This window comes from Protopterus annectens, chromosome 9.part0 (assembly GCF_019279795.1).
Source record: "Protopterus annectens isolate FY-2018-M chromosome 9.part0, PAN1.0, whole genome shotgun sequence".
Lineage (NCBI taxonomy): Eukaryota > Metazoa > Chordata > Ceratodontiformes > Protopteridae > Protopterus > Protopterus annectens.
Window position 1 is genome coordinate 174895875 of NC_056743.1, and position 26862 is coordinate 174922736.

General features: G+C 40.3%; 1 protein-coding gene across 1 annotated transcript in view; it reads left to right on the plus strand.

Annotated features, from left to right (window-relative positions):
* PPFIBP1 (PPFIA binding protein 1) overlaps positions 1–26862 on the plus strand; it is a 2404664-nt gene that overhangs the window by 1415944 nt on the left and 961858 nt on the right. Inside the window, exon 16 of the mRNA XM_044082713.1 lies at positions 12213–12384. Within this exon, the coding sequence (XP_043938648.1) occupies positions 12213–12384 (172 nt within the window). The remainder of the gene's footprint in view (positions 1–12212; positions 12385–26862) is intronic.

A 26862-nucleotide genomic window follows, 5' to 3' on the forward strand; every position in this document is an offset into this window, starting at 1 on the left:
ACTAGTTATGTCCTTAAATTGAGTCTCTTATTTTCTTTGCCAATAGCTCTAAATATAAAACAAGTAAAGGGGAAAGACGACACCCATCTTGTTCTGTTCAAACACCGTTTGTCAGAGAGGTGCCCTCACATTTTAATTATTGCCTCCAAACCTTCATATATGTCTAATTGTTAGCCAGGTAGGCACACTTGGTGCACAGTCCCTTCAGGGGTGACCAAGGAGCAATGTCTGGTCAGGTGACTTACTCATAGTCACATAGCAGACAAATGAGAGCTGAGGGAATCAGAATTCCTACACCACAGGAACTGTTGCGCACCGACTTAACCCTCTGCACCAGCTGCTAGACATTTACCCCTCTAAACTAGCTGCCAAACATGGTTAATCCTACTCTGTCACGGAATGCAAGTGCTACCCTTGCCCTGCTCATAAAATCCCAGTTAACTGTATTGAATGCTTTCTGTACATCAAGACCCACCAACAACATCAGTGGGTTTTTACATTCTGCAGCCTTCTTAGTTGTTATTATATGAATGTCAACTGTCTTCCTCTCTTCCAAAAAAAAAAAACACATCGATCCACATCTACCAATTTTGGCAACACCTTTGCCATTTTCGTAGCTGGCATTGACAGAAACGTTTTATAGTCATGGTTTAAAATTGAAATGAGTCTACAAATCAGGGTCTGAATGGTCTTTACCCTGTCTTGGTAATACAGCCACTATAGTTTTTTCCAAGATGCTGGTACTCTTTCCCCCCTCCCCCCACTTAAAATACTGCTAAACAAATAACCTTCCAGCTCATTCTAACTCCCCCTCCCCCCAACTTCCAAAGGAATGTTGTCTGTCCATAGACACTTCCCTGTTGATTTCATACATCATTTTTATGTCAGCTCTTTCTGTCTTTGCTATTAATTTGTGAGTCTCATCTTCCACTAGCCTTGGCATAATCACGTCTTCCATAAGTAATTCTATCTGTGCCTTTTCATGGTTTCCACTTTAAATTCCTTTATTCATAACATTTCCAAAATCTCTATAATACCTATATATGACCCCTGGTTATTTTTCTTGTCATAGGCTTCCTAAGTTTGGCAACAACCCTTTCTGCTTTCTATTACCTAAGTCATTGTGCTAAGTGTGTTGTGTTGAGTTGTACTTTTCCCTTTAGCACTTTGCAGTTGTTTCTTGTTTTGTTAGATTCCCCTGATTCTGCAGTACTTTAACCACTGTCAGCCCTTCTAAGTAATTCATATTACTTCTTTTCCTTAGCTCTTTCTCTTTTATTTTTTACTCTGTTTTTAAACTCTGTTTTCATGTTTTCCCATTCACTCTAGATATCCATTCTGAAGAAGTGGCAGTCTTCTGTAATTCTTAAATCATTTCCACTGTCCATTTCTTAAATTCCTCTTTAACAGATAAGCAAGCACCGGTTTTTCATTGTTACTTCATTACCCCACTTCTTTATCTTAGTTTTTGTTGATGCTTGAACTGAAATAGTTTTCAGATGGTGTGTCACTGCTTTCAATTAAGTACATGTGCAGCAGTTAAATATAATTTCTGCCCACTCTAGTCCAGTTGTTGTAGAGTAGGATATGATATGGAAATTTAGTTCCTGTTACCAAGTTCACATTCTCCATACAAAGTATTTTCATATTTCTTCAGAAATCTACCCTGTTTTGTTGTATTTTCCCTTCAAGGCCCCCCTTGGTACAGCCTTAGTCTTACCAACAAAGTTCTGGTCCCCATGCAAAAATATTACCTGCTGAAAGTTCATTTGCCCCAAGAATTCTTCTAAGCTACAATTGTCAATTTTTAGAAGGAATGTAAATACATGTTGGTGTAATCCTCATACCCTTTCAGTAAATCCTTGCATCCACAAATGTACTATTTTTTTTTCTGCGCTACTGTTGTAGCCGTTTTCAAGTCAGTATTATTACTCCCATTTTTCTTTGTCCCACATAGTCTGTTGAATGGTTACCCTGAAATTCTTTCCTTTCCAAATTCACGTTCCCATTGCCATCAAAATGTATTTCATGTAATAATATTTCCACCTCACTTGTTCATAGGTGTTAACTAGGCTAATGACCACAAAGGCTTTTTTAAGCCTAGCAATGCATCTCAAATCTGTGACAAGTCCTGGTACCCTTGATAAGTGTAAGCTGTGACTTGGGAAATAACGTTTACAAGCAGGAGCCTGGGAGATGAACCATTTACAGGTTGCCTATGTCCATTAGAGATATAGGTGCCAAACCAAGGATGAATTTCCTGTTTCCCACCAATTGTCCAAGTTACAGTTGAATTGGGTTAGAGAGTATTGAATTACTACAATTCAAAACTCTCTGCTTTTTGTCTGTACCCACAAGGCCATTTACATTTCATTTTAATATTGACAAAACAGCCATTTTGATAAAAGCTACTACTTACACTTTTTATACATTACAGTTCCAACTTGCAACTTACATGCACACATGGTTTGGCAGACTGATCTTGTATATAGTTGCTGATTCTCATTTGTGTTTGGACAGCTGTCATATTTTCCCAGAGTTTTTTCTTCAAGAAACAGAAGATTGACACTTTTTAACCGAACCCCTTTAAACTCATAGCCAATGCGCAAAGCTATAAACACTTTCCAGAAAGGAAGTTTACTTATCATTATATAGGGACAGCTGCCGCAAATACACAGCGACACCCCGCAGCCATAAAGCTGGGTTTAATCATGCTGAAAGCACATGTTGGAGCTTGTATTCCCCCCCTTGTACAAATGCTGTCTGTTCTTGTCCTATCTCTTTTCTCCTTCCAGGTATGAAAAACAACCTGCTTGTTCAATAAACCTTGACTTTTAGCTGTAAAAAAGTGCACTGTGTACCCTTCAGTAAGTAAACTAAATTGTGCACTGTTATTGTCAGTGCATTGTAATGTTAAGGCTGTCTGGGAGGCAACTATTGGCAGAACTATTCAATTATCACAGTTTGACTTCATTTAATTTCATTGAACTGCTTTAAGTTCTGTTTTAATTTCCTTAAATACTTATAATGTTCCCTGTGCATATCACTCAGAACACACACTTTTGAAACCTTTCCTGATTGTTTGGGCAGTAGACTCCTAGTCTACAAATGAAAGCCTTTGCTAATGAGGGAGAAAAAAGAAAAATGCTAGTAGCTTTGCAAATCCAAGAAGAGGAATTTTGTAGAGTAAATTCAGAACAGTGGAGAAATTTACAGCTAATAACTAGGAAAATGGTGGAAATAACTACCATTTTTCATGTTTTTGGTACCCGTTTGCTTAAAAGAAGTGAATTTCCTTGTCTGTATCTTAAAGTAAGAGCTGTGGTCTAGATTTCCAACTGTATAAAATAGGGAAAGTTGTGTTTTAATACTCATAATATGATCAGTACACTTTTACGTCCCCTAGGAGTCCATGATCACAACATCATATTGCTCATTTCCAGCCTTTCTTATTCCACTGTGCTTCCTAGACACATTACATTAAAAAAAGAACATTCTTTAATATTATTAGCATAAACCGCAGTCAGAGATAAAACTCCCCCACCTCATGTTTATAATACATTTTCATACTAAACAAAACTGTTTTATATCAAAAATTATCCAAATATTAAGAACAAAAACCTTTTTACTTCAGTCCCTTCATTGTTTTTTAACCGTTCTTGATAAAGTGGGGATTATACTTTGACGTCCTCTTATCAGTTTAACAGTCAATGCACTTTGTCATTTTCAGCTACTGTTACTTCTTGTGGAAACCCAGTTCTCATATCTAAATTGCATCTAATGGGAATGGTACTTTACAATTTTCCAGTTTATTAACTAATTTCACGTTATTCCAGGTCTTGTTCATAATATCAACCTCCCAATGCTAGTCTTGAGTTCAAGTCCAAGGTACTACTGTTTCATCTTGTCAACTCCTGGGCTTTTCTGTCATTAAAACACTTTATTTTTGGACAGTGGAAAAGGCTTACCTGACAAATTTGTTCTCTGTGGGCCGTCAGACGAATGGGAAGCAACATCCATCCCAATCAGTCCTCCTCTCTGTATGATGTCAGCTTTATTTCCTCCTCAGGCTGTTCTGCATCCAAAAAATGTGTTGCTTGGGGGAAAAAACCTGAAGACATCTGGATATAGTATCTTTAATGTCACACCTGCCTTCAACATCCCCTGATTGCAGAGGTAATCTTGCTTCTCTTCTGTCGGGTATACTGTAAATAAGCATTTTCTCAAACACTCTGATCCCCAGGTTTTAATACAATTTCTTTCTCTTCAGTGTAACTGCATCTTTACTAATAATATAGGTCTTGGTTCTTTTCTTGTAGCCAGATTTGGAGCATACCCATAGTGTGCCGTCTCACATAACCCTGCTGTGGAATAGCAGTGCAACTGCTTATTTGTACATTAATAAATGTAATACATATACCATTCCTTCTAATTCCGTTGGTATAGCAGATTTTTTTCTGCATCTTGTTTTCTTGCAGCCAGATTTGGAGCATACCCATAATGTGCCCTCTCAGTTAGCAAATCCTGCTGTGAAATGGCAGTACAACTGCTTATTTGTACTTTCTTAAAATTCATACAAACCATTCCTTCTAATTTCTTTGGCGTAGCAGATTGTTTTCTGCATACTCTTCTTCAAGATCCTCATATTCAGCATATCTTTCATTTCAGCCTCTGATTTCTGCAGTTTTATCAAGTCATCTGAATAGTTAATTCGCTATGTGTTCCCTCCAGTGTTGTGTCATTTGACTTTAGTCCTCAAGCATTTCACTTTAAACTTTTTTGAATATGTTTAATTTTTTTCTCTAAATTGCGTGAAGCCACCTCCTATACTAAAGCCAACACACAACCTTTTTGCTTGAACAGCTGAAATTGTCTTCTCTTCTACTGTTTTTTTATTTGCCCTTTCTTTGGTTTCTCTTATGTTCTCCATATTTCTTTGTTCGCATCAACACAGTGTAAAGACTAGCCAGTAACTGAATTTTACCCAAATGGTTAACTTTTATTCGATTCTTTTTAACACTTTCCAGTTTTCACACTGTGTTCTACTATCTTGGAAGTCTGAACATGTATATATCTTAAAATAGAAAGCAGGCCTGATTATTGGTGGAGAAGCTTTAAGTACGCTGGATATCTTTCTGATTTGCTAGAAAGAATTGAACTGAAGCAGGTGTCTAGAGGCTGCTAGGTTCCCAGAAGCTATGGGTTTTTGGATATTATGTGAAGCCTTTTAGAGTGTTTTTTCCTATCTTTTGATACATATATGCAGTATACTTCCCATCTTTATAGACGTCTGATGAAGATTTCATGTTTATGGTCCCATTGTTGTACCTTGTACTTCACTACCTGTTTTGGCAATGCTGCAGTTTGTCATTTTCTGACAAGCCCCATTTGTGATCATTTGCTTTCACACAGTCAGCCACCCTCCCCCTGATTCACTTTCTGTATGCATAACTGAGTTTTTAGAGTGACAATACATTGATTTAGCCAAAATTTCTTTATTTCATCTCACTGTCAAACACATTCATTGCAACTGCCTCACACGCACACACACACACACACACACACAAAACTACATCAGTGATTGCTTTGCAATGATAAAGCCATCTACTTTCATACACAGCCTACAACCACCAACCCAAGAAAGCCACCATCTGACTACTCCAGTGATGTCTGCTAGTAATGATCGAAGACATCTGTTTATGCTTAATTGTATAATTAGCATTATATGTAACACAGAATATCTCTTAAGATATGCAGCTTACAGTGTGAATACCACAGGTGGTTTTCTTTAACAGCATCCTAGGTTTCATCTGATACCATGCAATAGTTAAGTCACTTCGTTTTTGAAGTATAATTATGAAAATAAGCAGTATTTCCTTATTAACAACCAGTTAAAACAGATAGTAAGAAGGTCACTGAAAAATCAATCAGTAAAAACAAAATGAAAACTCCAGCAAAGCTAGAACTTCCACTGAGTGATCTCCCAAACCTCTTGTATCAGAGGCACATGGGATATATGCAAGTGATCCTTATGAACATCAGGTGTTTCAGCTAATTGGCAATTCTGAATGTCCATGATTTGTTTCGCCATTTTACTGGACAATTTCAGGCCAATAAAGCCAAACTCCACTAGCTGTGGATATGCATATTTTGGCTTTGTTATGACCTCCGATGTTCATAAGGATCATTTGCATATATCCCATGTGCCTCTGATACAAGAGGTTTGGGAGGTCACTCAGCGGAAGATCTAGCTTTGCTGGAGTTTTCATTTTGTTTTTACTTATTAACAGCCAGCAGAATCTCAAGTTTAGTGTGATAACAATGGCACTGACAATGAAATTTCTGTCCCCCACAATAACATGTACGTCTCAGTTTAAAAAAAAATGTAAACATAAATATGAAGATACGAATAAGTGATTGTGATTAATTTCTCTAGTGCAGGACATTCTAGATTAAACAACATTAGTGTCATATCTCCTTAACCTCTGTAATACTGCCTAATATTAGCTGGTTAAGTCACTGAAATCATACACCCCTCTTCTCACCAGCAAAAAATCAAGATGTCATAAGATGCTTTGGGTGTTGTGTATGTATAAAATAGAGGTGCTGTAGGCTTGAATGAGTTAAAAGTATTTCTTACAAGTTGGTCATGAATACTCTGTTATCTAGTCATGGACAGTTAAATGAGTCACATGGTCAAAGAAACTATATGAAACCATCTGGAATGTAAAGAGGACTGTCAATATAAAGTAACAAGTAACACATACCCATATCAAAACATGCTTTATATAAAATGGTGTTCGCCAGTGTGCCTGAGCTACTCTTTGTGTTCTTTGTTGACATATACTTTTGGATATATGGGGACAAGTCTGGGTAAGTCTTGACATAATTTTCTCCATGCTAACTTAAGAGTCAGAGTTCCGAGGACCACAGGATTCTTAAGTGAGACAGAAAAAAAGGAAGGTAAACAAGAGTTGGAAGCAAACACACACATAATAGCAAAATTAACTGTAATATCAATTTGCGATAAGCCAGCTCATGATGGAACAACGTATGACATTGGCTAGACAGCCAGTCTTGCCATACTTATTATACAGCTGGGTATGTTAACATTTGTGTTAGACTGCATCTGTATGATGTGCATTAAAAGTGGTTGACAGCATTTCTGTACATATAACAAAAGGCAGAATTGTGAGTGAGAATCTTTGAAAAGTTCTAATGTGCTGCTTCATCCTTACTGCAGTACAAGTGAATCAGAGTGGTAATGCTTGAGACAATTAAATGAATGAAAGTTATGAAATGATTATTTCATAATGCTGGTTGAAAATACTTCTAGTGTTCAGGTCACATTAAATACATAAAAACAAAGAATATTACGGTCTCCTTAAAGCTTAAATTGCTGTTTAAAAAACAAGTAGTGGATTTTACTACATGACTGCGGTGGTGGTGCTGCGGTAGCATTGTCGCCTCACAGTAAGATGTTGTCCTGTTCGATTCGCAGGTAGAGCGTGTTCTGTGTGGAGACATGCGTGAATGGGCGTACCTTCGTTGAAGGTTGTGCGTCAGGGCCGGCAACTTGGCACGTAAAAATCTACTGCCAATCATTAGCGGTCCGGAGTTCCGCTGTGGCGACCCCTAACCGGGAAAAGCCGAAAGACACAACTACACTACACTACACATGATGCACTGTTTACAGATAAACTGTTGACGTCTGACTTATCAAAAGGTTGAGTACATCACAAGTACCAGGACACAAATAAATACATTTTAGAGTAGACTGCAGCAGGCCAAGACAAAAAGGAGGGGAATAGAAGAGAACTGACTTTCTGCTGCTGATCTCTTACAACCACCATGAATATGCATTCGTCAGGCTTCTGTGCAGTAGCACCTAATTCTAAATTAAAGAGTTGCTGATTGCATAATCATCTCACCTGGCAACATTCTGCAGCAAAGCCTGGATCTTTAAAGCTATTAATTGGTTTCCACAGATGATTGGATTGAAACTGAAAGCTTCAGCAGCCTGTAACTATTTAAATTTACTTTGACTGGTTTTAATGTTGGTGCTACTGTATGGTGATACAACCAACACGTGTCGTGCTCTGGAGTGCATGGATGTGCATGCTTGCAGGTTAGAGGGCACACTGATCATGAACTGTTCATGCAACATGAATATTCTGCAGCACTTAAAAGTAATAGCTCTGACTCAAATTGTTATGGAGAAAGTTATATCAGGACTTGCCCAGACTGTCCCCATATATCCAAAAGTATATGTCAACAAAAAACATATAAAGAGTAGCTCAGGCACACTGGCGAACACCATTTTATATAAAGCATGTTTTGATATGGGTATGTGTTGCCTGTTACTTTATAGTGATAGTCCTCTTTACATTCCAGATGGTTTCATATAGTCTCTTCGACCATGTGACTCCTTTGAGTCATTCATGATCCACTTGCAAGAAATATTTTTAACTCATTCAAGCCTTCAGAACCTCAATTTTATACATGCAGTTAACACCCAAAGGCATCTTATGACATCTAGACTTTTTGTTGGTGAGGAGAGGGGTGTATGATTTAAGTGACTTAACCAGCTAATATTAGACAGTATTAGAAAGGTTAAGGAGTTATGACACTAACGTTGTTTAATCTAGAATTTCCTGCACTAGAGAAATTAATCGCAATCACTTATTATTTGTATTTTCATATTTATGTTTAGATTTTTTTTTAACTGAGACGTACGTGCTATTGTGGGGGACAAAAAGTTCATTGTCAGTGCCATTGCTATCACACTATACCAGAGATTCTGCTGGTTGTTAATAAGGAAATATTACTTATTTTCATAATTATACTTCAAAAACCAAGTGACTTAACTATTGCATGGTATCAGATGAAACCTTGGATGCTGTTGAAGAAAACCACCTGTGGTATTCACACTGTAAGCTGCATATCTTGAGAGATATTCTGTGTTATTTATAATGCTAATTATACAATTAAGCATATGCTTTCATATTTCTGTAAATTATTCAAACATGCACTTAAAAGAGGAATTTCTTGTCATTGAAAGTTTGTCTGGTTAACAAAAGTGTTCCTACAATGTATGTATAGGATGCTTAGTTTCCAGTGTATGACAATTTGTGAAAGTTTAACAAAAATATAATTCTGGGTTTGCATAAATTTGTAGTATATTCTAGTATTTATGGAAAGACTGTGAATACATGAAGTAAGGAATATTTTTTACTAATAACATTGCTGTTTGTACAGTTATAATAGCTTTTAGAAGTCATCAAATATTTGCATTGGTTTAGCTTATTTTTAAGCTAATTTTCAGACAATGCTCTGGAAAGGCAAGGATGAGTATAGGCTGCTTACCGTGTTACATTTGGGATTGTCTCATTACATTTCACCACCAATAAATAAGTGGACACTTTTATTGTTTGCAGCTTTCATTGCATTAGTGATATAAGTTATGCAGTGTTTTAATAGATCACTTTTCTTGGCACATGTTGATCTTTCTTCATTGTAACAAAGTATGACTTGCTAAAGCCTACTGTTGAGGGATTAGTGACTTTTGAAGTGCGAGTGAGTGTATGTGTGTATGGATATATAAGATATACATATTTTGTATATGTGTGAGTGTATGTATGTATGTATATATATATATATATATATATATATATATACACACACACACACACATATACACAAGTTTTGTGTGTGTGTGTCTATATATATATATATATATATATATGTATGTATGTATATATACACACATATACACAAGTTTTGTATATATATATATATATATACACAAGTTTTGTATATATATATATATATATATATATATATATATATATACATACACACACACATATATATGCACAAGTTTTGTGTATATATACACACACAAATATATAGACATATGTATATATACGTATATATATATATATATATATATATGTATATATAATTCTGCCTTGCATTGTGAATATGAGCAACCTGTTTTCCACTTCCTTCTGTGTGTAGTTTGACAACTCTGACAGAAACTGAAGAAAGCTGTATTTAATTATGTCATGACTTATGTACACAGTACTATTCTCTCTGTAAAATATGCTCAGTTACTTAGAATAACACAGTTTGTTTTACTCTTAAATTGGCTTTACAGAGGTTTACTATACTGACATTGTTTTATTTTCCAGTATGTTCTTGCTCCCACATTGCTCTAATGTGACATAACCCAAGGAGTTTATTTTTAAGTTTCATTTTTTCATTCACTTGCAATTAGTCTCTCTAGAGACAGAGACCATGTTTTGTTTTTACCCTGTTTGATTTGCAGTAAGTGCCTGGAAGTTGGCACAGAGTTAAGCTGTAGTTCTTGTGGTACAAGGTTTGTTTCCCTCGGCCCTTATTTGCCAGTTGTGTGACCTTGAGCGAGTTACTTAACCAGGTATTCCTGCTGGGGTTGTACCTCCTAAAAGGGACTGTGACGAGTGGGCCTACCTTGTTAACAAAGTGGTATTACGTGTTAACATCTTAATCTGGATTTCATGATGCTTTTAACAACTTTTTTTCCCCAGGTAAAATAAATAAAGTAAAATCTTTTGTTATGTCTTCCACCATTGGCTTTCCCACCTACCACACATGACTTTGATAAAGTGTGACATTGTCTTTCATTTCAGTGCATGCTTTGTTTTTTCATGTGGCCGACAGTTTAAGCTTCACTCTGCTTTGCATACTGCTTTTAGTTTTCGAGTATCCAGACTGATCTAGAGGGCCACATACATTGTGCATTCTGAGACAGAGCCCTGCACAAAATAACACCGTCTCATTTGCAAAAAAACATGATGGAATGTTGCCTGTTGCTTGCTCTGTAGGATATGAAGTGGGCAAAATAAATGGAAATCAATAGTTGTTTTTTTTATTTAGAGTGCTGCTTTTACAGGAGGTAAAAAGTTTGGTTGAGCTAACTTTTGTGGTAGGTTGGCTATTTGAAAACTACAGCATCATAGTGCATGGATTTCCATTCAGATACTTGCTGTTTTGTGTTATGTATTAGGAAATTCTTCTTTGTGTATTGTATTCCACTCTGTATATATTACAGAATTTTGATAGATTTCCTGGAAAACCAAGCATATTAAACACTATTTGGGATACAGCACAGAATTTTTCTGCAGCATTTTGTATGATAGCCACATTACTCTGAAGTGGAGCATTCTAGATATGTTTTGGAATTGGCAACAGACTTGTTAGGCCATGGGAACTACTTTCAGACTTCTGCTACTGAACTCCAGCCCTTATTTTAAGGCAGCTGTTAGTGATATGGCTAAGCTTGTTGATTGCCTGATTGGTAATAAACTACATTAATTTCTTCTTTGATATCTTTCTGAAGAAGATTGTATGTTCATTCTGTAATTAACTGATGCATTCGTTATACAGGTTCATAGGTTAATTGTAAACTAACTGCCTTTGTGGGCTATTTTAAGCCTAGCCAATTACCCCTTGTGAGAATCAAGCCCCGCACCTTGTGTCCGTAAGGTAAACAACTTAACCATTATGCCAACCATGTATGTTTAAAACTAAGTGAATGTATTATTGAAACAATTGTAAAAGAATGCTAAGAAATTAGGTACTTTGACACATAATTTAAAATCATCAAAATGATACTCACTTCATTGGTATCAACAGATAAAGCCTTAATTGCTGCCCTGGCAGAAGATAATTTAGTAGCTTTGGTGATTGTTGGATCTGGCAGGGGAAGATGGACGAGTTCACCTTGGGAGGAGGTGGTATGGAGTCTGAAAAGAATGTGGCCTGAGGAAGTGGTCTTAGGCTTGCCAAGCTACGATTTGGTGGTAGCCTTCTTATAGGGTATGCAGGATACCCTCTGCAGGGAAGTGGGGGGGGGGGCATTATGAAACGCACAGTGATGCAGTTTGCTTATCCCCTCCACCCAGCTGGTGTGATTAGGGCTGTCATAAATGTCCTCATAGTTGGCTTGCCTGTGAGGAAGCAAGTAACCTTCATGGCTGTTAGAGTGGCACCCCCAACGACCATCACCTCTTGGGTTGTGGAGGACTCTGAAGGAATAAATAGACTCATGTCTGAGGAGGTTTAGTGGCTGTCAGGCAGGAGGGCAGAAACTACAGAGAGAAACTGGATGCTTATTTTCTGATGTGAACATAACTTTGCTGTTTTTTTGTCACTGTATTTTCTACTAGAATAAAGCTTACACAGAAATAAGCAGAATTGGTGGGCTGCCTCCCAAGCCTCCCGGTCATCTAAACTCAGCAGATGATGAAAGCTTTGGTACTCGTAAGGGCAGATCCTCATTTGGTCGTGGCTTTTTCAGGATTAAAAGTAATAAGAGAACAGCAAGTGCACCAAATCTAGGTTGGTATATTACTCAAAAACTCTAAGTATATGCTGTGTTATTTTTAAGAGAATACCCTGAACCTGAAGTATCCACTCTCTTTCAGAGATGGGTTTCATTTGCATTGTTTGATAAATGCCTTATGCTTGCATTTTGCAAGTTTTTGTCAATCCATTAATCTCGTGGAAGAGCATGCACATTTAAAAGACTGTCTGCCGAGAGCCACATATCTGTAGTGTTAAGATGCGCTACCAGCTTTTAGGTAAGCCAGAATTTTTCACTTGGGTAATTTTGACATAGTACACATAGTTGACTCTTCTCACCCAGCTAGTTTCTTAATGGAGTTGTTTTGCGACTTTGTAAAAATAAATACAATAAGTAAAATAAAAAAGTAAAACAAATGCCATCAAAATGTATCTGAATTTTATTGCTTTGTTGAAGCACAAAAATAGTCTGAGGATGTCAGTAGTAATTTTTCGCATCTCTTGCTTTGCAAAAGTTTCTGAAGTATAACTGTATAAAATATTAGTAGATTCAGAGTTGTAGAAAGTTTTATTTTAAGTATTTTTCCATTTATTTTGAATTGGAAGCAGAAGTTTCATCTGTGGTAAATGTAACAGTGAAGCTGAACAACTTTTCTTATTGTTTTTGAGTTTGGTGTTTTCTTGTGAGAAACAGAAATGAAACACCAATCAGCGGCAACAGCAGGTAAAAAAAATATCCAGTAATCAAGACAGTCCCATTCCCAGTGGACTCCAGAACACCACACAGGTATATTTTAAACAGTTTAATCAAAAATAACAAATAGAATTTAACGCTTTCATCTGGAATACAGTTCAGGCTTCAGAACTGGTTTGTAATTTACATAGACATTCTTTAAATACAAAATATTCTACACATGACTAAAGACAATCTCAATAAAAAGGTCTAATAAGTGCTTCAAATAAATTTTTGAACTTTAGAAAATTTTTTTCATATGTCAAAAGTAGGAATAACATTCATGTAAAGTATAGTTCTCGTTGCCTAAACCCTTTGTCTGTGAAATTCTAAGTAAAAATGAATGAGTATAACAAAATGTATGACTGTATGAAAACATTGTAAAAAGCGTTTAAAACGTATCGTACTGCACCCAAGCTTAAAGTTTTACTGCACGTAATTCCAACACACTTTATGGAGATGTTAAGTCACGAGGGGTTACAGCATTAAGACATGTCCCCCTAACTTTAATATCAGTAACACTTTCAAATATGACCCTTTAGAATTTTCGGTACTTGTGTATTATCGAAACCACATTCCAAATGGCAAGGAAGTATATTGTGCAGAAAGGAAACGTGCTTCAAACGAACGTGTTCTTGCAACCACATTATTCATGTTATTGAGAAAAGACTCATTTTGTCCAAAATTGCAGTCATTGTATGTACTGATGGCTTAAATGTGTGATTGATGCGTTACATTTGTTACAGCTTTAATTTTTCACCATTAAATTAGCGAGTCGGCTCAGTATTCTCTGGGTTATGTGAGAAAGAGTCAAGAATATTCTGTGTTGAATTGGATTCTTCCCATATTACCCGTTTTTATGGCGAAGTAATACTTGTCCGTGTCCCATCTGGTGGTATATTTTTTTTAAAGGAAGGATTGTTAGAAAACATTAGAAACCCTGATACAGTAAAGAAAAGTTTCTTTATTGAGCAGAACTGTTCATGACTAACGTGGTTTTGAGAAAACGTGGTTGCAATAATGCGAGTGTTAGCTTTAGTGTCTGTTGAATAAAATCAGCTCCCACCCTGCTTTTCTGTCTTAAACACTCAACTGTAGAATATCCAGTAAAGAGAAATATCCTTCTATTCCAGTGTTGCAGTATTCACCACTGCGTGGTTGGAGAGACTTGCCAGCAGAGCAAACCAGATCTCAGTTTGTTGGCATCACAGTGGGACCCACAATTATGGGAAGGTACAGTTTGATCTTAATACCTGGGAAAGGAGAGTTAGAGGAAAGGGTCAGGGAAGAGGCAGAGGAAGAACGCTAGAGTAATAGTAATTCTGTGAATAACAGCAAATTGGAGGACAAGGTTTGGGATGAAGTAGTTATAGGTCATAATGTTTTTTTTTTTATTTTTAATTACACTGGTCAGTCATGGAAGTACATTTCAAATTATTTGTGAGAGGCTTTACATGTGTACTTGTCCGTAGACATAGACTAGTGGATCATTTAATAGATTTTAGATTGTTTACAAGCAAATTCAACTTTGCTGTATATTTTAAGGACAAAAACACTCAAGTTCAGAGAGAACCATGAGTTTGTCAAGAAAAGTACTTTCATCCCATCCTACCACCAACTTATTTGTGAGAGACCTGTATAATCAGAACAATGGTCAGAGTAAAAACTGTAATGATAATTTGTGCATAGAAAAAGGGGAAATATGTGATACTGTTGAAAAAGGAAATAGTATTGAAATCAAAGGGGCTTTAATAGTTCTAATGGACACAGTAGACTATGTGAGCAAAATGTCAAACATTGTTTATGACAAGGGCACACAAGAACAAATCTCTTAAAAATTAGATCAGTTTGGCCTATAAAAAGATGCATTTTCTTTTATGACCAGCTTAGTCAGGAGGCTATCAACAAAGTCAGTCTTTGATTTTTTTTTTTTTTTTTTTTAAATCATAGTTCCTGTTATACCATCAGTCTATAGGATTCACAAAGTCCATAAAGGTGTCATTGATTCCCCTTTGAGGCCAAAATTTCAAAAAACATATCCATTGGCTTTACTTTTACTTTATGACATGGAGCTTATCTCCCCGGGCCCCCACTGAAAAAGGACACATGTCCAGCTGGACTTTCCCGATAAACAAATGTAAAATAAAGCAAATAAATTAATTAAATAAATGAGCGATGATTTGTTTCTTCCAGGTCTTACTCTTGTTACTATAGGTATGATGTACCTTTTTGCCTCAATATCACATGACTTGTGAGTTGATGGAATTTATATCATATTTCTTGATGACACATGCATTTTTGGACAGATTCCCTGTCGAAGTTGAGAGAATTTTTGGACTATTTGAATAAGACCACCCCTTTTTAAAATTCACACACCAGATTTCCAGGGATTCCATCTGTTACTTGGCTGTTACATTTACCAAGGAGGAGGTTGTTTTTCCTCTGCTATGTATAGGAAAGAAACATTCTGTAACACCTACCTGCATTTCAGTAGTTGTCACCCTGTCACAGAGAAGAGAGATTTAGTCAAGGGGCAGATGGTACAGCTTGCAAGGATATCAAATGACAGTGTGATGTTCTTCGTGTTTCACTGTTGCAGTCATTACATTTGGGTAATCCTGCTGGCAGGTTGCCTTCAGCCGGCTTGAATTCCAAAGTCTTGGGTCCTGCGTTGGCTGCTGTCGCCCATTCCCTGACGTCAGGTCGTCAGGGGTATAAAAGAAGCCGCAGACACCATTTTCTTTAGTCTTTCTTGCCGCACGGTGCCCGAAGCAGAAGCAGTTTGCAAGTGCTAGTCGGCAGACTCCTGAGATTTTCGTGTTAGAGTTTCAGATCCAAAGTCTTCAATAAAGCTAAGTACCCCGTTGGGGAAATGTTTTTCTTGCTCCAGACCGATGTCAGAAAAAGTTAATAATTGTATTTCTTGTGGGAAGCAAATACCTCGTAAGGATTTTCATTCTTACTGTATTCCTTGCCTAGGCCCTGATCACAACGTTTCTGATTGTCGGTTTTGTGCTAGATTTAACCAATGCACTATTAAGCGTCGGTATGATTTTGCTTTAAACTATTTTGGACACCGGTTTAATTATCCAGAAATGTCGTCAGATAGCCATCCGACAGCCAGAGTTCACAAGAAACGCAAAGAAAAGGAAAGAGATAGACAACCGAGGCCCAAAACCGACGATGAAGCTTCTCCTAAGCCAGTCACCGGTTCGCCGGTCCTCGGTGAGGCGCTGTCACAGCCCCTGACGCCCGCTACTTTAGAGTCGCAGGCCGCTACCGACTCCCACATGGAGTCAGCCTTGCCGCTGGAAACTCAAGGTATTGGGGCCTCGGATATTATCCCTTCAGATGGGTCCAGAGCTGCTGAGCAGGCACCGGCTTCTGAGGGTGTATTCAGACCTAAATATTTATACATCAAACCAACTTCAGCTTCAAAGGCAAAGACTAAAGCACTTTCCAAAGCAAAGAAACAAACTCAAGAGCCACATGGTCAGGCCTCTATGCCCAAAAAACAGATGCTCAAAATGGCCGAATAATTGATTACCTTGATCAGGGGTTCCCATCCCCCACCTGAAAAGAGGCCTAGACAAGAGACTGACTATGAATCTTCAGATCAGGTTTCCATTTCTTCTGATTCCTCTTCTGATCAGGGATATTCTCTTCCCCCCTATGAGGATTCTGATGCTGAAGAATCTATACCTTCAGCATCTCCTCCAGAGGACTATTCTTTTGGGGAAACCTTACATACCATGAGGGAGCATTTCCACTGGGAGAGCGAAGATTTTTCAGAATCTAAAAAGAGGCTCAGTGATTTCCTTTTACTACCTCAACACAAGCCACTAGCCATCCCACCGGTCTTAGACATTGTAGATGATGTGTTTTCGGAGTCCAGTCTTATCCCTGACTCCTTACCTCCAGCTCCTGTTAAGCCTGACAGATATTACAGGGTTCCTGACTCTCATAAATTCCTTTTTAAAAACCCTGCTGCAGACCCAGAAACTATTTCTCAGGGTCCCAAAGGAGTTAAGGCTTCTGCTGCAAAAAATCCTACCCCCTCTGACAGAGATTCTAGGGCACTGGATAGATGGGGAAAAAAGGTTTACACATCTGCTACCTTGGCTATAAGGGCCTTAAACTGTCAGTTTCATATGCTCAAATATCCGCAACATGTCATGGCATTGCTTAAACAGAAAATGTTAAACTCGGAATGTGCAGAAAACAAGGAAATGCAGGATTTATTGCATGCAGCTGAACAAGTTGGAAAGCATACTTTGCAATGTGGTTTTGATTCTTTAGAGGCCTCCTGCAGGGCCGCAGTCACAGGTTCTGTAATTAGGAGGCATGCTTGGTTAAAGGAACCAAATCTGCCTGATCATGTCAAAGCTAAATTATTAGATGCACCTTTACAGCATGATACTTTGTTTGGTATTAAGGCAGAAGAGGTGTTAAAGAAAATGGAGGACAAAGCTAAATCTATGCAAACGGTCAAAGATTTTTTACAAGTACAGCCACCTATGTTTAGTAGACACTGGCCAACAAAGAATTGGTCCTTTCCTGTGTCAGACAGACCTCAAAGGGACAGATCCAGATGCCTTAGAGGCAGATCCCAGGCGCAAGGTTCAGACCGCCCAAAGCAATGGGGGGCTTCTACCTCCAAAGTTGGAGAAGACAAATCACAACCATACAGGAAACAGTCCCAATGACTTCCCCCTGCCTGCACCAAGCACTTATCTCCTGGCAGCACCCTTAGGGGGAAAATTAGCACTTTTTCTCAAAATTGGCACATTATAACCCAGGACAAGTGGGTCCTAAATATCGTGTCACAAGGCTACAAGCTCCATTTTCATACCCTGCCAAAGGCAAACGGCTGGCCAGATCTGCCAAAAAATCAGTGGGCAGAGGCACAAAAACAAGTCTCATCCCTCATGGACATGAGGGCCATTCAACAAGTACCAGAGCAAGAGCAGGGACAAGGATTTTACTCAAGACTGTTCTTGGTACCCAGAAAGGACAAGGCCTCGAGGCCAATACTGGACCTATCTATTTTGAACACATTCCTGGATATACCAAAATTCAAGATGTTGACTTTGCAGCAGCTTCTGCCCATGCTGGGCAAGAACGCTTGGCTTGTGACTTTAGACCTAAAAGAGGCATACCTGCATGTCCCAGTCAGACAAATATTCAGAAGATACCTCAGATTCAAGGCTGGCTCAATGCGTTACCAATTCTCTGCACTGCCCTTTAGCTTATCTACTACGCCCAGTGTCTTTACAAAGTGCCTGACACCAGTAATTGCATTCTGCAGACAAAGAGGAATACAAATATATCCTTACTTGGATGACTGCCTAATTCAAGCAGAGAACAAGGACATTCTTCTACAGCATCTGGCGTTTGTGAAGACTACTAACATACCTAGGGTACACAGTCAACGAAAAAAAATCAAAAAAAGTGCCCTCTCAAGAGATGATATTCCTGGGTGCAAGCTTAAATACAACTGCCCAGATGGCTTATTTCACGCCAGACAAACAAAGGCAACTGACTACCTATTTCAAAATGTTGGCAACAAAGGCCCAGTTATCTGCAAGAAAAATTCTGCAGGCTTTGGGCTTCATGACATCCTGCATCCTACTAATTCCATATGCAAGACTGCATATGAGGAAACTTCAATGGTACCTAAAAAGTGTTTGGACTCAACATTGCCACAGCCTGGAAACTGTGATTGCTCTCATTCCCTGCCTGCAACAGGAGTTTCGATGGTGGGCAGAGGTTTGTCACCAAAACAAGGGACAGCCATTCACATTACCCCCAGCCAGGCAGACACTAACAACGGATGCATCAGATTATGCCTGGGGAGCCCACATGGCAGGAAGATGCATTCAGGGCACATGGACCTCAAAAAAATGCATCTACATATCAATCAAAAAGCGATGCTAGCTGTTCAAAATGCCCTGACAGCCTTCAAGGGCCTACTTCATCCGGGACAGCTACTGGTAAAGACAGAAAACACCACGGTCATGGGGTATATAAACAAGCAGGGGGGAACACATTCTTACCCCCTATGCAGACTAGCCATGACTTTGTGGGACACAGCATTGACTTACCAAGTACATCTGCAGGCACAATTCCTGCCAGGAAGGAAAAATACTCTGGCAGACGAACTAAGCAGAAACCTCATGGGTCCCCACGAGTGGCACCTGGATCCACAAGTCTTCAGCATGATAACAAAGAAATGGGGATGCCCGGACATAGATCCGTTTGCCTCCCCTCACAACTACCAACTAAAAAGATTCTGCACAAGGATTTATCACAGACAAGCATGGAAAGTGGATGCCCTATCTTTCAGCTGGAAAAACCTGTCAGTATATGCCTTTCCCCCACTGCCTCTCCTAACCAAGATACTCCTAAAGGTCAGACAGGAGAAGCCAAAGATGATACTGATTACCCCAGACTGGTCCCGCCAGTACTGATATCCAATACTAAGGAGCTTGTCTCAATGCCCAGCTTGGACCTTACCTCAAATACCTCATCTACTGTCCCAGCAAAACAGTCAGATCCTGCACAGCCAACTCAGAACTTTAAACTTGACAGCATGGCGAATAATGTAGTCATACAAAACAAACCTCTTAGTAAAGCTGTGATGGATGTCATTTTGGAAGCCAGAAGGCCTAGTACTAGAAAATCTTATGCTGGAAAATGGAAGAGATTCTGTGCTTGGAACCAGGCACAAGGAACTGATACAGCTGTGCCAAATATTCCTCAGATTTTGCAATACTTAACTGAGATGCTGGACAAAGGCCTATCTTTTTCATCTATTAAAATTCATGCCTCTGCCATTTCGGCTCATTACAGTGTAGAGCCACCAATCTTTTCTCATCCCTTATTAAAGCCGTACCTCAGAGGAGCCAAAAATTTAAGACCTCCAAGGAGATCACCAATGCCTGCATGGGACCTCAGCTATGTCTTGGAAAAACTCATCCTGCCTCCTTTCGAGCCAGCTGCTACTGCTGATATAAAGTTTTTATCTTGGAAAACAGCTCTGCTCCTAGCAATAACTTCTGCAAGACGAGTTTCAGAGCTACAGGCACTCATGGCTGTGGAACCTTTTATCATTTTTTATCCAGACAGGGTCTCTCTGAGGACAAACCCAACATTTATGCCTAAGGTGGTGTCCAGTGTGGCTCTCAACCAAACAATTCACCTGCCAACCTTCTATCCAAATCCACAGAACAAGGGGGAAAGAATTCTGCATTCTTTGGACGTACACAGACAGCTTAGATTCTATTTGGACAGAACCAAAGTTTTCAGAAAGACAGAGCAATTACTAGTGACGTATGCTGCAGGATCACAAGGAAAGGCCATCTCAAAACAGAATATTTTGAAGTGGATAGGCCACTGCATTCGTTTCTGCTATGTACACCATGGCAAGCCAGCACCTAAGGACATTAGGCCACACTCAACCAGAGCTGCAGCCACTTCAGCAGCCTTTCTCAGGGGAGTACCTACCAAGGACATTTTAGAGGCTGCTACTTGGAGTTCAGCGCACACCTTTACAAAGCACTATCATCTGCCATCCTACTCTAAGCCCAGGGCAGGCTTTGCCACTACAGTTCTGCAGGGCCTCATAGCCGCTCCTAATGCTGTTTAGCTCCAGCCTCCCAACCTTAGCTTTGGGACTCTACCCAAATGTAATGACTGCAACAGTGAAACACAAAGAACATAGTACAGTTGTGTACACTTACCATAAATGTAGATGTTCGAGTGTATTCACTGTTCCAGTCCAGGATGTCCTTCATGGATGCATCTGCAGTCATAACAACTGGGTTGTCCTGTCGTCAGGCAGCCCTACAGTCGGCCGGATTCCAAAGTCCGGGTCCGGCTTCGGCTGATGTCGCACTTCACCCGACGTCATCTCTGTTGGACTTCGGGTATAAAGGCATCAGCCGACGCCATTTTCTTCAGTCTTTCTTGCCGCATGGCGCCCGAAGCAGAAGCTGTTCGCAAGTGCCGGTCGGTCGGATCCAGAGATTACTTCTACCGAATACTACTTCGAAGACTTCTAAAGCTAAGTACCCCGTTGGGGACTCTTTCTTGCCTCAGCCGATGTCAGAAAAAGTTAATAATTGTTTAACCTGTGGGAAACAAATACCTCATAAAGATTTCCACTCTTACTGCCTGCCTTGCTTAGGCCCAGCCCACGACGTAGCAGCCTGTTCGTCCTGTGCTTCTTTCAACCGACGAACGCTTAGACGTCAGTCGGAGTTTGCAGAACAGTTTTTCGGTTCTGATTTTGCGTACATTATGCCGCCGGATCCTCCGACCACGCATTCTGCCAAAAAACGCAAAGAAAAAGACCGACACTCGCGGTCCGCGGTTTCGGCCGAAACCATGGTTAAGCAAACCGCGAGTGTCTCGGTTTCGGCCGAAACCGAGAAAACTGATCAAAATACAGCTGAATCTACCTCTACAACTGAGGTCCCTGCTAACACTCTTGAATCGGCCTCAGAAATTTTACCCACTACGGTGCTTACCACTGACTTATCAGACACCATTCCCTTGGATGTCTCTACCCCAGCACGTGGTGCTGCTAGGCCTCCAGCAGCCATGTCCATTAAGGCCTTCGCCAGGGCTAAAGCAGCCAAGACTACTAAAACAGTGCCTGTTAAACCCCCCTCAACCAGGCCCTCTTCCAGTTCTCAAATGCTTACTTTGGCAGAAGATTTAATTTCATTAATTAGAGGATCTCAATCTCACCCAGACAGGGCCTCTCAGCCCCCAGAGAAGAGACCTAGGGCAGAGCCCCATGAGCCAGTGTCCTCTGATGATTCTGCTGATGAATCAGACATAACTGACCAGCCAGAGGCTCCTTTCTCCAATTTTGAAGATTCTGATGCTGAAGAATCCATTCCAGCTGCTTCCCCACCAGAAGAATTCTCCTTTGGGAAACCTTGCATGCCATGCGAGAACAGTTCCAATGGCAGCAACAGGATTTTTCAGACTCCAGGAAAAGACTTAGGACCCTTTTGCACCTTCCACAGCACAGGCCCTTAGCTATACCTCCTGTTCTCTCTGTGGTAGATGATGCTTTCAATGATGTCTGCTCCGCTCCAGATTCTTTACCCCCAGCCCCTGCCAAACCAGACAGATTTTACAGGGTGCCAGATACTCATCACCACCTTTACAAGGCCCCTCTTGCAGACCCCGAAACTATTTCCCAGGGTCCCAAGGCAGTAGCCGCGACCATAGCTAAAAACCCTGTTCCTTCTGAAAGGGAAGCAAGGTCATTAGACAGATGGGGTAAAAAGGTTTACACTTCAGCCACTCTCTCAGCTAGAGCTTTAAACTGTCAGTTTCACATGATACAATACCAAGAGTTTATGCTTGATCAGTTAACTAAAAAGCTAACCACTGATGAATCTCTTGATAAGAAATATGTATTAGAAATGGTAAATAACATACAGCAAGTTAGTAACCACTCTTTAAAATGTGGCTATGATGCACTGGAGGCTTCATTTAGATCAGCCATGACTGGCACTGTAATTAGAAGGCATGCATGGCTAAAGGAGCAAGCTTTACCGGATCATGTTAAATCTAAATTGCTAGATGCTCCTATGGATAAAACAAGTTTGTTTGGTACACCTGCCCAGCAGGTTATGAAGAAAATGGAAGAAAAGGCAAAATCAGTCCAGACAGTTAAAGATTTCTTGCAGGTTCAACCCCCAAGGTTTAGCAGGAACTGGCCTGCCAAAAATTGGTCCTTTCCTGACTCCACAAGACCTCAAAGGGGCAGGAATGGACGTTCCAGAGGCAGAAACCAATCCAGAGGAGGTGCCTACAGAGGACGACAGTGGCAAGGTAACAACAGAGGCACAGACTCAACACCTGCCACTACATCAACACAGCCACAGTGACTTAATCCTAAACCCGCCTACCAGGGAACAAATAGCAGCTCCTCTAGGCGGAAAGCTAACCTTATTTTCAAAAAAACTGGCACCACATAACAAAGGACAAGTGGATTTTACGAACCATAGATCAAGGTTACGGTTCCACTTCCACACTTTACCAGACAAAAGAGGAATGCCAAATCTACCTCCAAATCAAAAGACAGAGGCTCTACAACAGATAATGGAGTTAGCAAACATGAGAGCTGTGGAGAAAGTGCCAACAGCAGAGCAAGGAAAGGGTTCTACTCCAGACTATTCCTAGTTCCAAGAAAGGAAAAAGTTGGAGACCAATTCTAGACCTGTCCACCCTGAATACTTACATCATTGTCCCAAAATTCAAAATGCTGACCCTACAGCAACTTCTTCCCATGCTGGGCAAGGAGTGTTGGCTGGTAACTCTAGATCTCAAGGAGGCATACCTGCACGTCCCCATTCGACCAATCTGCAGAAGATACCTCAGATTTCTTGCAGGATCAGAGCACTATCAATTCTCAGCATTGCCCTTTGGCTTATCTACTGCCCAGAGTATTCACAAAATGCCTGGCATCAGTAATCGCCCATTGCAGACTACAGGAATTCAAATTTATCCATACCTGGACGACTGCCTGATACAAGGAGACAACAAAAGCAAGCTGACAACAGATTTACAAAGGGTCATTTACTTGCTTCAAGCACTGGGATACACAGTCAATTTACAAAAGTCAAGACTGATACCATCCCAGACAAGGACTTTCCTGGGAGCGAATTGGACACAGTAAGACAAATGGCATTCCTAACTACAGAAAAACAAAAAGAACTCCCTCTTTACTTCTTGGCACTAACAAAACTGAACAAGTTAACAGCAAGAAAGGTACTGCAGGCCTTGGGTTTCATGGCATCATGCATAATCTTGGTTCCATTTGCCAGACTACATATGAGAAAACTACAGTGGTACCTAAAGAATTTATGGTCCCAACACAGACACAGCCTAGAAACGGAAATCCCACTAATACCATGCTTAAAACAGGAGTTCCTATGGTGGGCTCAGGCATGCCAGTCAAACCCAGGCCTGCCCTTTCGCAAGGGTCAAGCAAGCCAGACCATCACAACAGATGCTTCAGACCTAGGATGGGGCATATGCTGGACAAATGCATACAAGGATTGTGGACACAGGACCAACTTCACCTGCACATCAACCTAAAAGAAATGCTGGCAGTAAAACTGGCAATCCAAAAGTTCAGACCATTTCTCAAGGAGGACCACTTGATGATAAGGACAGACAACACCACAGTCATGTGGTACATCAACAAACAGGGAGGCACTCATTCTTACCCCTATGCAGAATGACTTTGGAGCTGTGGACCCTGGCACTCAGCTACAACATCCAGTTACAGGCAATATTTGTGCCAGGAAAAGAAAACTCTCTAGCAGATATGTTAAGCAGGACCACATCGGATGCCCACGAATGGCAGCTGCACCCGGATATCTTCAAGACCATCTCGAAGAAATGGGGAATGCCTCAGATAGATCTATTCGCATCACCTTTCAATCACCAGCTCAAAAAATTCTGCACAAGGACATTCCACCCACTAGCATGGAAAGTGGACTCGCTCTCCTTCAGCTGGAAAGGCCTAACAGCATATGCATTCCCACCTCTTCCCTTGATACACAAAGTACTACTAAAAATCAAGGAGGAACGTCCAAGGATAATCCTGATAGCTCCAAACTGGCCAAGACAGCATTGGTACCCACTGCTGAGGAGCATGTCTCGAACAATATGTGGCCAATACCCTGATGCCTTTGATGCTAACTCAGAACAACTTCAGCACCATGCATCCAAACCTAAAACGCTGCAACTGACTGCATGGAACATCACATAGCAGCTGCTAATACAGAACTTTCACAAAGAGTTAAAGACATTATTCTTGAAGCACGCAGGCCTTCAACTAAAAGGAATTATGCTGGGAAATGGAAAAGGTTTGTCATTTGGAGTTCTGAAAGAGGAAAAGATGTATCAAACATAGATATGCCTAACATTCTGGAGTATCTGGCGAACTACTTCATACAGGCCTGTCCTACTCCTCCATCAAGATGCATGCATCATCTTTTTCATGAGAATACACCTTTGATCCACCTGTATTTTCACACCCTTTGCTCAGGCAGTTCCTCAGAGGAATCAAGAATGTAAAACCTCCAAGGAAACCACCATTGCCAGCTTGGGACTTGAACTTTGTGCTAGAAAAATTGACACTATCACCTTTTGAACCAGCAGCAACAGCAGACCTACAACACCTGTCATGGAAAACTGCTTTCCTACTGGCAATTACTTCAGCAAGGAGGGTTTCAGAACTACAGGCCTTAATGGCAGTGCAACCCTTTCTAATCTTCCACCAAGATAGAGTGTCCATGAGGACTAATCCTACATTTATGCCTAAGGTGGTATCCAGAGTGTCTTTAAACCAAGCAATCCACCTACCTACCTTCTTTCCCAACCCACAAAACAGAGGGGAAAGAATACTGCATACCTTGGATGTACATAGACAGCTACGCTACTACTTGGACAGAACAAAAAATAGCAGAAAGACTGACCAACTTTTCGTAGCCTATGCAACAGGAAGGGAAGGAAAAGCTATTTCCAAGCAGACAATCTCCAAATGGATAGGAAATTGCATACGATTCTGTTACTCCTTCCATGGAAAACCAATTCCACAGAACATAAGACCTCATTCTACAAGGGCAACAGCCACTACCACAGCCTTCTTACGAGGAGTGGCTACCAAAGACATTATTGAGGCGGCTACTTGGACCTCCGTGCATACATTTGCCAAGCATTATAATTTACCTCTATATTCCAGATCCCGAGCAGGGTTTGCCACTGCTGTTCTGCAAGGGATCCTAAACACACCATAATCTACTTTTATCCTCCTCCCTAGTTGGCTATGGTATTCTACCCAGTTGTTATGACTGCAGATGCATCCATGAAGGACATAGTACAGTTTTGTACCTACCATAAATGTAGATGTCCGAATTGGATAGCATCTGCAGTCAGGATTACCCTCCCTCCTTCCCCTCTGTGGTACTCCTAGGGTGTTTACCCTTCTAATAGCTAGCTAGTGGGGATTTCTTTCATGGTGTATTTGTTTGTATTTATGTACATACATGCTTATTTTTGTGTTTACCTCTATCTTTTGGAAACATTGGCATCTATCCAAAATTTTTAGCCTTCTATAGGGCTTCTGGCATCTGGGGCAAGAAACACTGAAGAAAATGGCGTCGGCTGATGCCTTTATACCCGAAGTCCAACAGAGATGACGTCGGGTGAAGTGCGACATCAGCCGAAGCCGGACCCGGACTTTGGAATCCGGCCGACTGTAGGGCTGCCTGACGACAGGACAACCCAGTTGTTATGACTGCAGATGCTATCCAATTCGGACATCTACATTTATGGTAGGTACAAAACTGTACTTTACCCACCCACCACCCCCTTCTCTTCTGATGGAACCTATCTTTCCTTCTCTGATTTATACAGCCTATGTGGTGTATTTGCTTGTAGATTAAGGTAAGTTTTATATTGGTGCATGTAATTATACATATATAAATTTTGGCTACCCTTTTAGGGGGCACCTGACATCTGGGGCAAGAAAAACTAAAGAAAATGGCGTTGGCTGCTTCTTTTATACCCCTGACGTCAGGGAAGGGGCGACAGCAGCCGACGCAGGACCCAAGACTTTGGAATTCAGGCTGGCTGAGGGCAACCTGCCAGCAGGATTACCCAAATGTAATGACTGCAACAGTGAATACACTCTGAACATCTACATTTATGGTAAGTGTACACGACTGTACTTTTTTGAAATAATG